General features: G+C 41.4%; 1 protein-coding gene across 1 annotated transcript in view; it reads left to right on the top strand.

Annotated features, from left to right (window-relative positions):
• LPHN3 (latrophilin 3) overlaps positions 1-13,192 on the top strand; it is a 277,537-nt gene that overhangs the window by 179,876 nt on the left and 84,469 nt on the right. The window contains exons 9-10 of the mRNA XM_009884017.1: positions 6,115-6,300; positions 10,073-10,111. Of these exons, the coding sequence (XP_009882319.1) occupies positions 6,115-6,300; positions 10,073-10,111 (225 nt within the window). The remainder of the gene's footprint in view (positions 1-6,114; positions 6,301-10,072; positions 10,112-13,192) is intronic.

Below are 13,192 nucleotides of genomic sequence, written 5' to 3'. Positions count from 1 at the left end.
GTTACGTGCTTTCAAAACAGGCTAAAATTGAAGAGCCTGGCTTTCAGAAATTCCCAGCAGGTTACAATTGGGACTGGATTTTTTTTTTTTTTTTGTATTGTTATTATTTTTCCGGAGGAATTCAGTTATGTTCAGCTTTAGGAACCTTCCACTAGTCAGTGGAAAGACTAGGGGGATCTGCCAAATGACTCTGGATCTAAACTTTTGGTGCCTGAGTGGGAGGGAATCTGGTGAGATCCTGGGATATGTGGCCCAACCTCTATGGAGAACTGCTACAAAACATCAAGACTTTCCAGGAGTGACGTTTGAGGGGAAAGCCCTGCCAGGCTTGTCTAGGGGCTTCTGTTGCGGTTTGTATTCAGTAGGATCCTTACAGCGAACACAGCTTTAAATTACCTGTGAAATAACGAGTAGCCACTTGGTTTCCCTGCTCAACCAAGAGGCTTGGAAATCATCACTGTGTTTAGAGATGGAGACTGATTTATCCATAAATCAGGCACTGGTTTCTCATATCCCTGCCATGGATGGGACACTTCCCTGCCCCAAGCTTGCAGCTTTGCTCCAGCACCTCTCTAAAACTGAAAAAGGAGCCCTCTTCCTCTAAGCATAGCCAGTTCCTCTTCTTGCTGCTGTGGGGTCAGCTAGAGGAAGCAGTAAGCCAGCCATGCCATGAGGACACGGGGTGATCGCATCCTGCAGCTCAGCTCTCCTGTGTCCCCAGCACTTGGGTCCTCCTTGGCTACCCATCCCATAGCATCCACGGCTGCAGCACATCTTACAAAATGGGTAGAAATGCTTCTTTGACAGCCAGGATTCATACCCACTCAGCATGTCTTTGTTCCAAATATGCTTTGTCTCCCAAAAATCCTGTCTTCTGTCACCTGCTGGGTCCAAGCTGCTCAGGAAGAAGGGTGATGGGTCCCCTGGAGGGATTTCAGCCAAGCCAGGGAGGATGGTACAGAAACGCTGTGCTTGTTTTCATGTCCCTGTAGAGAAGTAAGGATTATTACTTGCTTCTTTTCTTGCTCCTGCTGTGCTCAGACCGTATGTTGGGTGTTTGCCTGCTTGCATCATGGTATTAGGTTTTACAGCCCTCTATTAGCTTCCATTAGAGTTATTGTGCTTGATGGAAGATCAGAACAAATGTCCGCTTCAGCAATTCATTGGCCTTCTGACATTTACTTTAACTTTATTGTTGGTGCCTACCATGCCCTTGTAACGTAGCAGGAGAATAAACTTGCCAGTGCGATTGAATTATGCACTGCTACCTGGGTTATTTCTAGAGTCAAGCAGTAAAAGGAAGCAAAAAGGTCAGCTTTGGATACATTGTATCATCCTGATCATGAGGTCATACATTCAGTGTCAGCCTGTTTGTTTTACCTCTTGCTTTCATCAGTACCGTCCTTGGCACAGTGTGTGACTTGCCTGAAAATATCTTTTCCTTGCCACATCTTTCAGTTGTGGGTGCTTCCTGGGAGGAGGGGCACTGATACGCTCAGCTTCAAGCCTCTGAAAGAGAAGAGGCCTTTTTTGTAGCTGAATAAAAAGCATTGTGTCCTTCATGAATGCATGAAAAGCCCCAAGCTGTAAATCTAAAGCACATGCCACGCATATTCATATTGTCCTCCTGAACAGCCTAGATGATACAATCACAAAGAGCAGATAAACCTTAGGGTTGAAAGTACCTTAATCAGGTCTTGTAGGTATGCTTGAGTGTGCCTGGCAGATCGAGTAGGGTTTTGTGGCAGACATCACCACATCATCGTGTCCAGGCCCAAGGCTGAAGTTGCAGTCCTGATGACACCATGAGGAAATCCTCCATCCACTTGCTTTTGACTGTTTTCAGAGTGACACCAGGTACTGGATGGATCAGGTGCTATGGTTGGTGGATTATTGAAGGGACATTAAATGCTGTTTAAGTTGTTTGAATACCGCCATTTCAAAACGACTTCTTCAGTGTTGTCCAGCTCTGCTGTACTGTATGGAGAGCAGCAATCCAACTCTCTGTTGGATAGCCAGTGTTTATAACTAGTTAGTTAAACTGTCAGGTATCATTTGATAAAAGAAAAAAGCAAAGTTGAATGGAATGGGATGTTCATCTTCCAAAAAAAAAAAAAGAGGATGGTAGATATGCTCTGACTCTTTTCTATGAATGTGCACATATATAATGAAAGCTCTGCCAGGGAAAGAAAATGGCCATGAAGGCTTTGCAGTGTCAGTAGTTAGCCCATAGCCCCTCTTTCAGCCTGGCTACTTCACTGCTAGCAGCTGATCGTGCCCAATGAAAACTGTCAGCTGTTTGTCCCTCTAGAAAATAGCATCAGCTCCATGGCCTTTCCAGCTGACTGGTCCATCTGTATGTCACTGCTTTTTAAAACCCTGGTTCAATCTTTCTTACCATCTTTTTCTTTTTTGTATCAGTCAGCCTCAGACTGCAGGAAAATATTTTTGCCTTTATGACCGCTGGTGTTTCAGCACAGTCTCTCCCTTCCCTGCATCTTTCTTATTTCTTCTGAATTTTCTTCCCTAAATGCTTCTTTTCTGCAGTTTCTCTCATTTTTATTCTACTGTCCTCTTCTGCAGTCATTTCCTTTTGAGAAAGGTAGGGCTGAAACAACGAGCGATGCTTCAGGAGAGTCATTGTTACTCTTTCCAGACAAAGCTCCCTGCTTCTGTTCCTTGGCATATATGAAACAGGCAGGAATATAGGCCCTCTCCAACAACTATTATTTCATAGTCTTTTCAGTCATAAGAAGACACAAGATAGTGGTATGAACTGGGAAAATATTAGCAAAGTGTTGCACAGCGTGATTTCAGGTATGCCAATGCTCATTTGTAATCCTGGCCTGAATCCTGCCAGTACGCTTGAATGGAAGAGGGCAGCAATCTTTTTGACAGAGCTAGAAAACTATGTTTTGCATGTTGGCAGGAAACACTTTTTTCTCTCCTTTGTATTAGGATTCCAAGACTAGATTTAATCAATTTGTAAAAGGCAACAAAAAAATCACCCAAAGCAACCAGAAACCCAATTTGGTTTGAACAGAATGTTTTCTTTTATCCCAGAATCCATTTCATTTTTTAAATTCATTCTTTCATAATCAAGATAGAAAATTAAAAAAAAAAAACCCAAAACCAAAACAGTCTCAAATCAGAGACATGTATTCTTTTTAATTCCCTTTGTTGTTCTCAAGCCTCTCAGTAGAAAGCTGTGTTACTTGCACATTTTTTCCCTGCTTGCCTCTCAATGAGAGCTTGACCCTTGAAGAACCACCAAGGATTGTTCTTGTGTTGCCATGTGACCTTTGTCAGTGTTTGGGTTAAAAAGTTTTGGAAGAAGTACGGCTCATCTTCTATGCAGCAATAATGATGAGGAAGATGTGGAGAGGTGTTTTACAGAAGGGAAGTAAGTTAGTAATGCATCTTCTTGGGCAGTGGTGAGCTTTGCTGAGCATTGCGTAGAATTAACCAAAAAAGGGGCTCAGTCCTGTTGTTATAAGAGACCAAACATATATCTTAGGCCTGGAATATTCAGCCAGAATTATGGACTGACCACAGAAGTGTTTCATGGGACTGTATAGGAGACTTCTCAATTTTGGTGGAAATTGCTCAAAAGCATTGGGGAAATTAGCATTAACATGTCATATGACCATCATTTTGGATACCCCTTGCATTATGCACACAGGTAGGATGGAAAGAATGTTCTCAGCGCTGTTGTAGTGACTTGTAGCTGCATTTTTTGGGTGACAATGAATAGGTTTGGAAATGAATGTCAATGCTAGGAAGTAGCTTCATCACCTGTCCACCAGACACATAGTCCCAAGGGAATGGCACATCCCTGTTTTTTTAGGAAACCTGGGTGTGTGAAACGGGTTTGGCTAAATACTTCTATGTCCCGGGAGTTCACAGATTTTGAGCTTTAATGTGCCTTTTCTCAGGCATTTCTTCCATTGTTGCCTGTTTTGGAGTGTTTATTTGGTCACACTAGAATTCCTTAGATTTGCAGGTTTTAGGATTAGTTGAAAATAAAAAGAAATATTAGTGACCACCCTGCACCACTTTCGCAGACAGGTAGGAACAAAGGCAGCCTGCAGCTGAATACAAGAGGCTTATTACAGGGAAAGAAAACTCTTCGGTTTACCTCAGTAGCAGCTGGGCAATTTGCTCCGAGTATGCTAGTTTGCATAGGTGAGTGGTCCAAGAGAAAATGTCCGCTTCAAATATTGGGTAGCAGGTTTTTTTTCTAACATATCTGTAAAAAAACATCTTGCATTCATACAGTTGTCTGCAAGGCTTACGGAAACACCACGTGTCATGATACATGCTAGGCTCCAGTGATGAACTGCAGGAAAACGTTGAAACTGATTTCTTTATGTAAAGGGATTTGATGCAGTTATTCTTTAAAGTTCTGAGTGCCAACAGAAGAGGTCAAAATTCAGCCTTTATGCTGCTGCGTGGATTCCTTCAGCTGCTTAGAAGAGCAGGGAACTCTAAGAATAGGATGTGGTTTCTATGGCATTAGCCTTGTGTGTAACAAGGAAGAAATAATTCAGTTTTTGAATATGAGTTATCATTGCTCTAGTGGCAAGAACAACAAATTATCTCCTTTATTTATCTTATCTATATCATCATATGCTTTAATTCTCTGAAGATGAGCATATGAACATCTTCAGTTAGATTTCATTAAATCAGATGGGCTGTTGCTGTCAAATTGATGGAAGTAAGTTATTAATTTATATCTCAGCTAATTGATTTACAGAGAGGTAGAATCTCAGCCTGCAGTCTTGCCCTAGAATCTCGCTTTTATAATAAGCACCAAAAATTGAGGAAACGAGAAACATCTGATTTTTAATTCTGGGAAGATAAGACAATTGGAAATTTCATATGAAGAATCCAGCAGAGTTGGTCATTAAGCCCAACAGAAAAGTGGGAGCTTCATTTAAATGTCATCCTGTGTAACCTCTCCTTATCCCTGGCATATTCCCTATAGCTATGCATTCCAGATCACAGAGTGGTATATAACGACAAAAGACCAGCAACCTGCAATAGCATTTTTGTAGTGGGTTGCTCATAGAATGGAGGTGGGACCAGCTGTCCTGTCGCCAGGCCCCATGCCATAGAAGAGGAAAGAGGCACCACACAGGGAGAGTGAAACAGAGCAAGAAAAGGGGGAAAGCCCCAGGGGGAAGGAGAGAGTTTCCCAAATAATTACACAGTGAATTTTGTTGCAGGTGATTTGTGAGTTTTATGACTCAACTAGACAATAAAAGTCTTTTAATAGAAGATTCAGTCAAACAGCCTACTTGGTTTTCCCTTCCAGTGCACCTCTACTTGAAGCCTGAAGCCTTTTGCTCCTGAGTTATTATGATTTTATGTGCTGAGAATCACTAGCCTCATTACAGATGTAGTAGTGGCTAGTGTGGTAAGGAGCACATATCTTGTGTGCAAATGCAAAGTGATAAATTAGCACCTGATTATTAAATCCACGTCATGGGAATTTTGAACTTTTTTTCTCTTGTTATCTGGGTTATGTCATCTATTTTTGTTCCTTTTACAAGGAAATTTTTGTGCAGAAGTTGTAACAAAAATAATCTCTTTGCTATCAAATAGTCTTCTGGAATCAGAAACTGTTCTTTTTTGACAGGGGAGACTGTCTACATGATTTGTTTTTTCCCTAATGGCATAGATAAGGCAATGGGACAAGCTAACTGAAGCCCTCCCTAGCATCGCCCATCCTATGGAAAGCAATGCCATCTTTGGTTGCATGTGCTGCAGTGCAAAAAAACAGCTGCCCCTCAATTCCAGCTGTGCCCTGTGAGAAGATCAGAAATTGTTGTGTTGAAGCCAACATAGTGACTGTAGCTGGAAAAAAACCACTTGCGTTTAAACCATACTCAAATGCCGTACATGATCAAACCATGAAGACACTTGCTATAGTTTCCTTCTTGGGAACTTCTCTTCCTCTCTTCTTATCTTTATTCTTCTTTTCTTCTTCTCTCCTCTCCTTTTTCTTCTTGTGGGGAGTTGACTTGCTTAACACTGTGGGGCTGGAAGGGACTGGAGTAACATCATACTAACAGCTAGGGACAACCTTTTCCTCTGCTTTCTCAATTGCAGATGAAGTCGGGCGAGATGGCTGCCAACATTGCCCGGGAGCTTGCAGAGCACACAAAAAACCACTTGTATGCTGGTGACATCACGTACTCTGTGTCCGCCATGGTCCAGCTGGTGAACTTGCTTGATGTGCAGCTCCGAAACCTGACTCCGGGTGGGAAGGACAGTGCTGCACGCAGCTTAAATAAGGTAAAAACAAAGGGGTTCGGGAGGGGATAGGAGGCTGAAGAAGGGTTTGGCACTCCCTGGAGAGCTATTATAAATGTCTTTCTGAACAACTACCATTTAGGGCAGTGATTCTTTCATAGTAGACAAGAGTACCTGGCAGTTTTTCATTTACAGTGTATTTTATTCTGCTGAGAAATGAAACAGTTGTAAATGCCAAGTGTACTATTGGTGCTGGGAAATGTATACCCTTAGATGTGTAGATGTATGAACTCCAGGTACTTCACTGTGGTCTCAGCTCTCATAGCTCAGTATGAGAATAACTCAAGTGATACCACGGCAATTATTTTGGACTTGTGCCAGTGTGAATGAGATCAGAATTTTGTCCAGCGTTTCCAGTGCTGAATCTGTCTGTGAAACGCCATGTAATATGATCCAGAAAATCTGAATATTTAAAGCCCCAAGAGACAGACAGAGTCTGGATTTTGAGTTTTTTGTCTTGTAACATTACAAGATGCTGATGTGAAGGTCAAATGAACACTTCTATGCATGAATATAAACAAATAAAAGCAGACGTAAACATTTATTTACACTGGAGATACATTTACCAAAGGCATATAAGATACCATTATATTTACACTTAAGGTCTTCAGGATGGTTTAGTGTTAGAAGGCCTTTTTAGTGAGGACTTAGCCCAGAAGCACCTTACTGCACGGTGATGGTGTGGCTTCTGTCCCCCTGTTTGAGAAGAATTATTAGTCCTTTTGTCACTTCCAGAATTAAGTGGAATCGCTACATCTAAAGCTGCTAGAAGTTGCCAGTCGTGGGAGGAAATACAGGCTGCGGAGTTCATAAGAATACATTTACAGTTGAGGGTTTTCTTGGTCCAAGGCCCTCTTCATCACTCAATCTTATGTAAACACATAGGATAGGACTTACATAGGATTTAGACAGTGAATCCTGCGGGCCTGGTCATCAGAACAAACCACAGCTGAACCCTGTGGCTATGAGCACATGGTTATATTGGCCACCTAGTTAAAATAAGACACGCAATTTTGTTCTCAGCTGCGTAGCTGGCTCTGGCAGTCCTGGCATGCATGTAAGTAAGAACGGAACTTGGTCCCAAGGTTATACAGGGAATAAATTATCCCAGCTAAGACTGAAAATTCTTGTGTGTCTTCTGAAGAGAAATACTTTTCATAGAAGTAACATTGTCTTTTTTTTTTAATAAGTTATTATTGTAGACTTACACTGTTATAAATGCAAAGGGCTTCTGGATTGTTTAACATTACAGCCCCATGGGAATTGAAGTCCTGCATCTCGTGCGCTTTGCATGTGCTGTGAATTGGGTTATCCTGATGCTTTCAATTAGTGCTGCTTCCAGCTATTTTATAACAATGTAGGTAATAATTGTATTAACTGTTACATCAGCATAACATTATTTGTTATAATCATACCATGGTTCTTTGTTTGAAACGATGGTGATGTCTGACAATATCAGGTAAAACCAGCAATTAATGTCACCTACTAACAGGTTTCATGGTTGTAGTCTGCTTGCTTTTCTGAATATGCCCTAGCCATACCCAACATTTTGTCACTTCAGCTTTGCAAGCACATATTTTTCATCTTTTTATATCCCACCTTCCGATATTTGTTTCAATTACATAAAATGGGTTTGTATCACAGGGGCAGGTATTTGTTACCAAGGGGAGGGGAGACCTGGGCAAGGCAGAGCTCCTCAGCTCGGCTGTCACTCCTGGGGTCCCCCTTGCAGGTTTCCCCCCCCTCCCATCAGCTTTGTACAAGCAGCTCATACAAATCAATTGCACTCCCTATTAAAATTCTGGACCGTGTGGAGTCCTGCAAAACAGCGATGCGAGTCAGTGATCCAAATGACAGGCTTGGTAATTTACTTGCTCTCATTCCCGACTTAATTCTTCAGAAGAGCAACGGCTCTGTGTTCATTTAAGAATGCATGAATTCAACTTGGAAGTAGTATTGGGCAAACAAAAGGCAGCAGTTACTGCTCCATTTTCCCCTTCACTGATCAAGAGTATTTCCAAAAAATAAAGGAAAAATGTCATTTGCAAAGAGTTTTGTTTAGTCCTGTTTAGTCTGAAAGAAGAAATAAAGTAAGCACTAGCCATTAAATATTCTTTTAATCATTAAAGGAAATTTTAAGGGGATATGAAAGTAATCACCTGTGCTGTTTTGTACTAGATTTTTTTTTTTACAAGCTGATGTACATTGAATTGAAATAAACTGGCATAATCAGAATTTTTAAAAGCCATCATCTTTCAGGAGCCACTTTCCTGTCACTAAAAGCTTTATGCTTTCCACTGGATCAGGCTTAATTAAGGTAATAATTGTTCTATTGCAGACTGGCAAGACCCCCGAGTGGATAGCTCTGTAATTTTCAGCACGGCTTTCTTTGATCTCCATTTGTTTCTGTGAAGTCTTCGTACTGGCCAAGTTTACCCAGAGGAAGATTTCTACTGTTACAAATTGATGAATTAGAAATTGAAATTAGGCATTGCATGATACCTGTGTGTATTTTGTTTATTTCAGAGCCTCAAAACTCTCGGGGACAAATTTGGCTCTCAACTGTACTAATGGGATTGCACTGCTGTGAGTTGAGAGCACAAGTTACCCCAAATCTCTGTTGATGTGCAATTTCCAATCCAGGCACATCAGTAAAAACAAACCCAGCCAAGCCAGGAGCTCTGAGCAGTCTGATTTTGCAAGATTTAGTTGTACCGATGCAGAGCTCACCAATTCCAGCTCACTGCTGCAGACTGCCTGCAAAGTCCTGGGGAGGTAAATAAGTGCCTGTTTGAATTTCGTGACACACTGAAGTTCAGTTATCAGGCAGGAGGCATGCAAGCACATATCCTAAACGTGGCTTCTGTGGAAAAGGTGGGATTCTTTGTGGAAAAGCTATTCAGTATATAAAGCATTTAGGCCCAGGGATTACAAAGGAAAGCACAACTTGGTATGAGAGGACTGGAAATGCATTCCTGGAGAAGCAGTTTAATCCAAAGGGGATAGAATGGCCTCAACTGGAAATATTACATCAGGTTTCCCTTTCATTGTTACGTCCTTTTCAGTGGCCCTTTATGTTATCAGGAGCCCTGTGCAATGGTGTCGCCTTCAGTGCAATGTGTGATCACACTCGGCTCAGCTGGCTTTAAGCAAGCTCACAGCAGTGAAGCTGGAGCACTATAGGTTTTGCCTATAGTGCAGAGACCTGAGCAGGTGTATCAGGATGAGTCCATACAGGTCCATCCTATATCAAGATGCGGTCCTGCATACATCTTGCTCCCTGGAATTGGTCCTACTCATCCAAAGCTTGGTTATACCTCACTGTGCCATCAGCACTGTCTAACTGCAGAGCCCATGCTCCTCTTATGTAAATAACCATCAGCCCAATCCTTTCCAGCCTTGTTTGACATGGAAATATCATGTGTGATCTCCAAGCTGTAAGGAAAACGTCATCTCTTGAGCATCTCTACTTGACTTCAGTGTCTCCTACCATCTAACAGCTGCTCTTGCAAAGTTGCCAGTCTGTGCTTTACTTCACTGAAAAAGGACTAACCCATATTTCTGGACCCAGTCCTTCCAGCCTTCCACTGCTGCCTAACTCACATGCTTCCTTTGGTTTGGTTGGTTTTCAGGAGCTGTTTAAGAGAGAAATGAGGTTTTTTTCATAGGCATTTTCTTCAATTTTTTTTCCCTTGTTCTGTCACTAACTTGTTTTTTCTATTCCGTCTTTAATCTGCTGTCTTTATGGACTCAGCTTCAGAAAAGGGAGCGCTCTTGCAGGGCCTATGTCCAGGTATTTCTTGTGTTTTTAATACAAGTGTCCAGTTGTTTGACTGAATGACTGTGAAGCGGGTATTGTCTCTGTGAATAATCTGATTATTACCATCTTTGTGGCAGCAAGTTCTAAGGTTAAGGTTACAGGATAATAATGTCATTCTTCATCTCCCCCCACCTGCCCTATTGCTCTCAGACTTGACAAAAATTTGGGGCAAAAGCTCTGAACCAGAAAGTGGGAAAAACCACAGGAGAGATCTGACAAGACTCATCCAGCCGTCAGAGTAAGCAGGACGGTATGGATGCGTGCAAGTAAAGAATGCAAAACTCCTGCTCACGGAGGTGTCTCCAGACCAGCTGGGTTTCACTTACAGTGTGTCACTCATATAGTTGCCACCTGCATTTCCTTAGTTTTCTTTCTTCCCCTCTTACAGTCGCAAATTTAGAAACAATTTGAAATGGCAACACTCGGCATGAGGGAGGAGGCAGGTTCGTAGTGAAATGCAGAGTGTACTCGGAGAGGGAGGAGGAGAGTGCTGCAAACTAAATGTAGGATTAGGAACATAACGTCCCATAAAGTTCACCCAGCTATGGCCTGACTTTTGTAGGCTTACATTGTGTTTATGTGAACAAACTCAAGCCCCAGAATTTTGGTGAGACCTGCTTGCAGGCTTTTCAAGAGTGGGGTCCTGGGTTATGTTATTTATCCTGTCACCTTGCCTTATAGCATTTGCTCCAGTGACTTTTATATAAACCTGTTTGTATACTATGGGTGAGTTAATGTTGCTTTAAGAAATGTGAACGTTTTACCTTGTAATTTCAGTCTTGTGCTTATGAATATTGATGTTGTACTTATGGGTGGTTGATCATTATTTATATGTGTATGTATAACATGCAGAGGTGTAAAAATGAACCTTGTGTTTCTGGAGAGGGCTGTCTATAGCTGAGTTTTCCTGCAAAATTCAAACTCCTACAGTTGGTATTGACTTTATTTTGTGAGCATATATTTCATTTAGCGTGTGGGATTAGATGGTTTAGATTTCTAGGACATTAAAAATAAAACAGTACCCCTCTGTGCTGGTAGGCTGTCTGTCGTCCGTCGCTTTGGAATGGTGATGAGAGGAAGTCCCCTTTTCTCTTCCATACACATTAATGGATAAAGATGAGTTATGAAGTTACGCATCCCTTGTCTGGTGTGAATTCTCTTAAGAACCCAGAGAAACTAACTAGCATTTGAAGGAATTTAGGAAAGTTGACATAGAAACGCTCACTCCCAAGCTAGCTGTCTTGTCAATGGAAATATGGTGAGGCTGGTTTGACCATGGACTACACAATCCTGTGAGGACCTTGGGTACCACCCGACCCATGGTTGTCCTTTCCACTAGCTGCATGGGCATACTGTGCAGAGTCAATGCATGTTCTTGGTCTTTTTGTCTTCTTTCAAACAGTAGTGACTAGGGAGTTCAATATACTCTACAGAAAGCTTGGCATTGATAGAATAAAGTCTCAATATTCTGCACAAACTTCATCTTACCCTTAATTTCAAGGACTTCTTCCCTTTCACTTGGAAAGGCTACTTGTGTGTTTAAGCATTAATCATGTGCCTACCTCTTTAGTAGATGAAAAGTGATGAAAGGTCATTGCCTGAGCTGTTTAGTATAGATATGGACAAAGCTGGTAAATATATTGAAGAGAACAGTCCTGTAACGGAGGGCTTGAAGAATGAATTAGATGACCTAATTGAACCTTTCCAGTGCTGCTTTGTATTATATGGAGGTAAAGTAATGTATCTGGACATATTTTCATACAGTATGTTTCCATTTGAAAAATCATGTAGCTAAAGTCATCAAAAAATCTTGTGGGGGAGAATTTGTAATAGCAATTAAATGTGACTGCAGATATCCTGTTACAGGCCACTTATCCTTTACCAGGCAGTGAAATATCTGAGCTGACTAAGGCAATTTAGCAGAATTTTTTCAACAAATCTTAAATGGTAAAATCCTGGACTTTGTGAAGTCAATGGGAGATGGGAAGTCACTGGGAAATATGCCACTGATGGCAGAGGAATAGAGTTTTCGACCTTGCTGACATAATCTCCTTCTGCTGATCTCATTATTGTGAAGAGCATCCGTGGCTGAATTTGGCTCACAGGGCAGGAAGTGTATCCTCAGTCCTGTTGTCCCTAGAAAAGGAAAGTGCAGTACAGTTTATATGAGAGAAGTCCAGCAATTATAGATATCAAAAGTGCAGTTGAGAAAAGGTGGATTTTGGGGAGGAGGAACATGACTTGAGAAGATAAGAATTGCTAGAATCAGTCTTACTCTTTTCTTTGGGCTGACAAATCTAAGTAGTCATGACAGAGTCCTTGTACTGATTGGGGTGTAAAGTCCTCTTAAGCCCAAAATAAATGAATATCAATAAATATGTAAAACAGATCTGGAAATTTTGTGAGTTACTCAAATATGAAACTCAGAATGCCATATCAGATTATCATCTCATCTTGCTGGGAATACTGATTTAATTTGTACAGTGTCACAATATTTGTTGAGTTGAGAGCTCACGGATTTTATTTACTGGAGGCAGAGGTTACAAATGCTGCTCCTTTAGTTGCAAGTGTGGTAAATGATCTTTTTTGTTCAAAAAATCCAACAAGACTCAACCCAACAAGTGACATGATAAATACATATTAATATAATGAGTGGACAATTTCTGGGAGATTTTTTAATCATGGTGATATTTAAGAAGCTGCCATATGGGCTGTAATCCGTGATACTAAGAATCAACTTAGGCTGAGCTGACCAAGGCGAATGGAGTGAGTGGCCTTGGCTCTTCATTAGCTAAGGAGAGCTTGTACCTGATGCGTGGCTTTTTGGAGAACAGAGATCTACATCTCTCATGCCCGCCTTTCTGTAGTGCACTCACTGTTCTTGCACTCTATTTTGGGAAAGGGATGGAAAAGTCATCATGTGGAAGAATGAGTCACAATGGGTGATGCATTTGACTAGCATAGTTTCATTTGGTGACTGGTGTGTGACGTAAGCCGGTATGAATTTTCTGTAATTTATTCAGAATTTATGTCGTCCATTTTCTAAAGGCATTC

The sequence above is a fragment of the Charadrius vociferus genome, unplaced genomic scaffold, assembly GCF_000708025.1.
Source record: "Charadrius vociferus isolate BGI_N301 unplaced genomic scaffold, ASM70802v2 scaffold4, whole genome shotgun sequence".
In the NCBI taxonomy this organism is placed as follows: domain Eukaryota; kingdom Metazoa; phylum Chordata; class Aves; order Charadriiformes; family Charadriidae; genus Charadrius; species Charadrius vociferus.
This window is presented reverse-complemented; position numbering and strand designations above follow the sequence as displayed.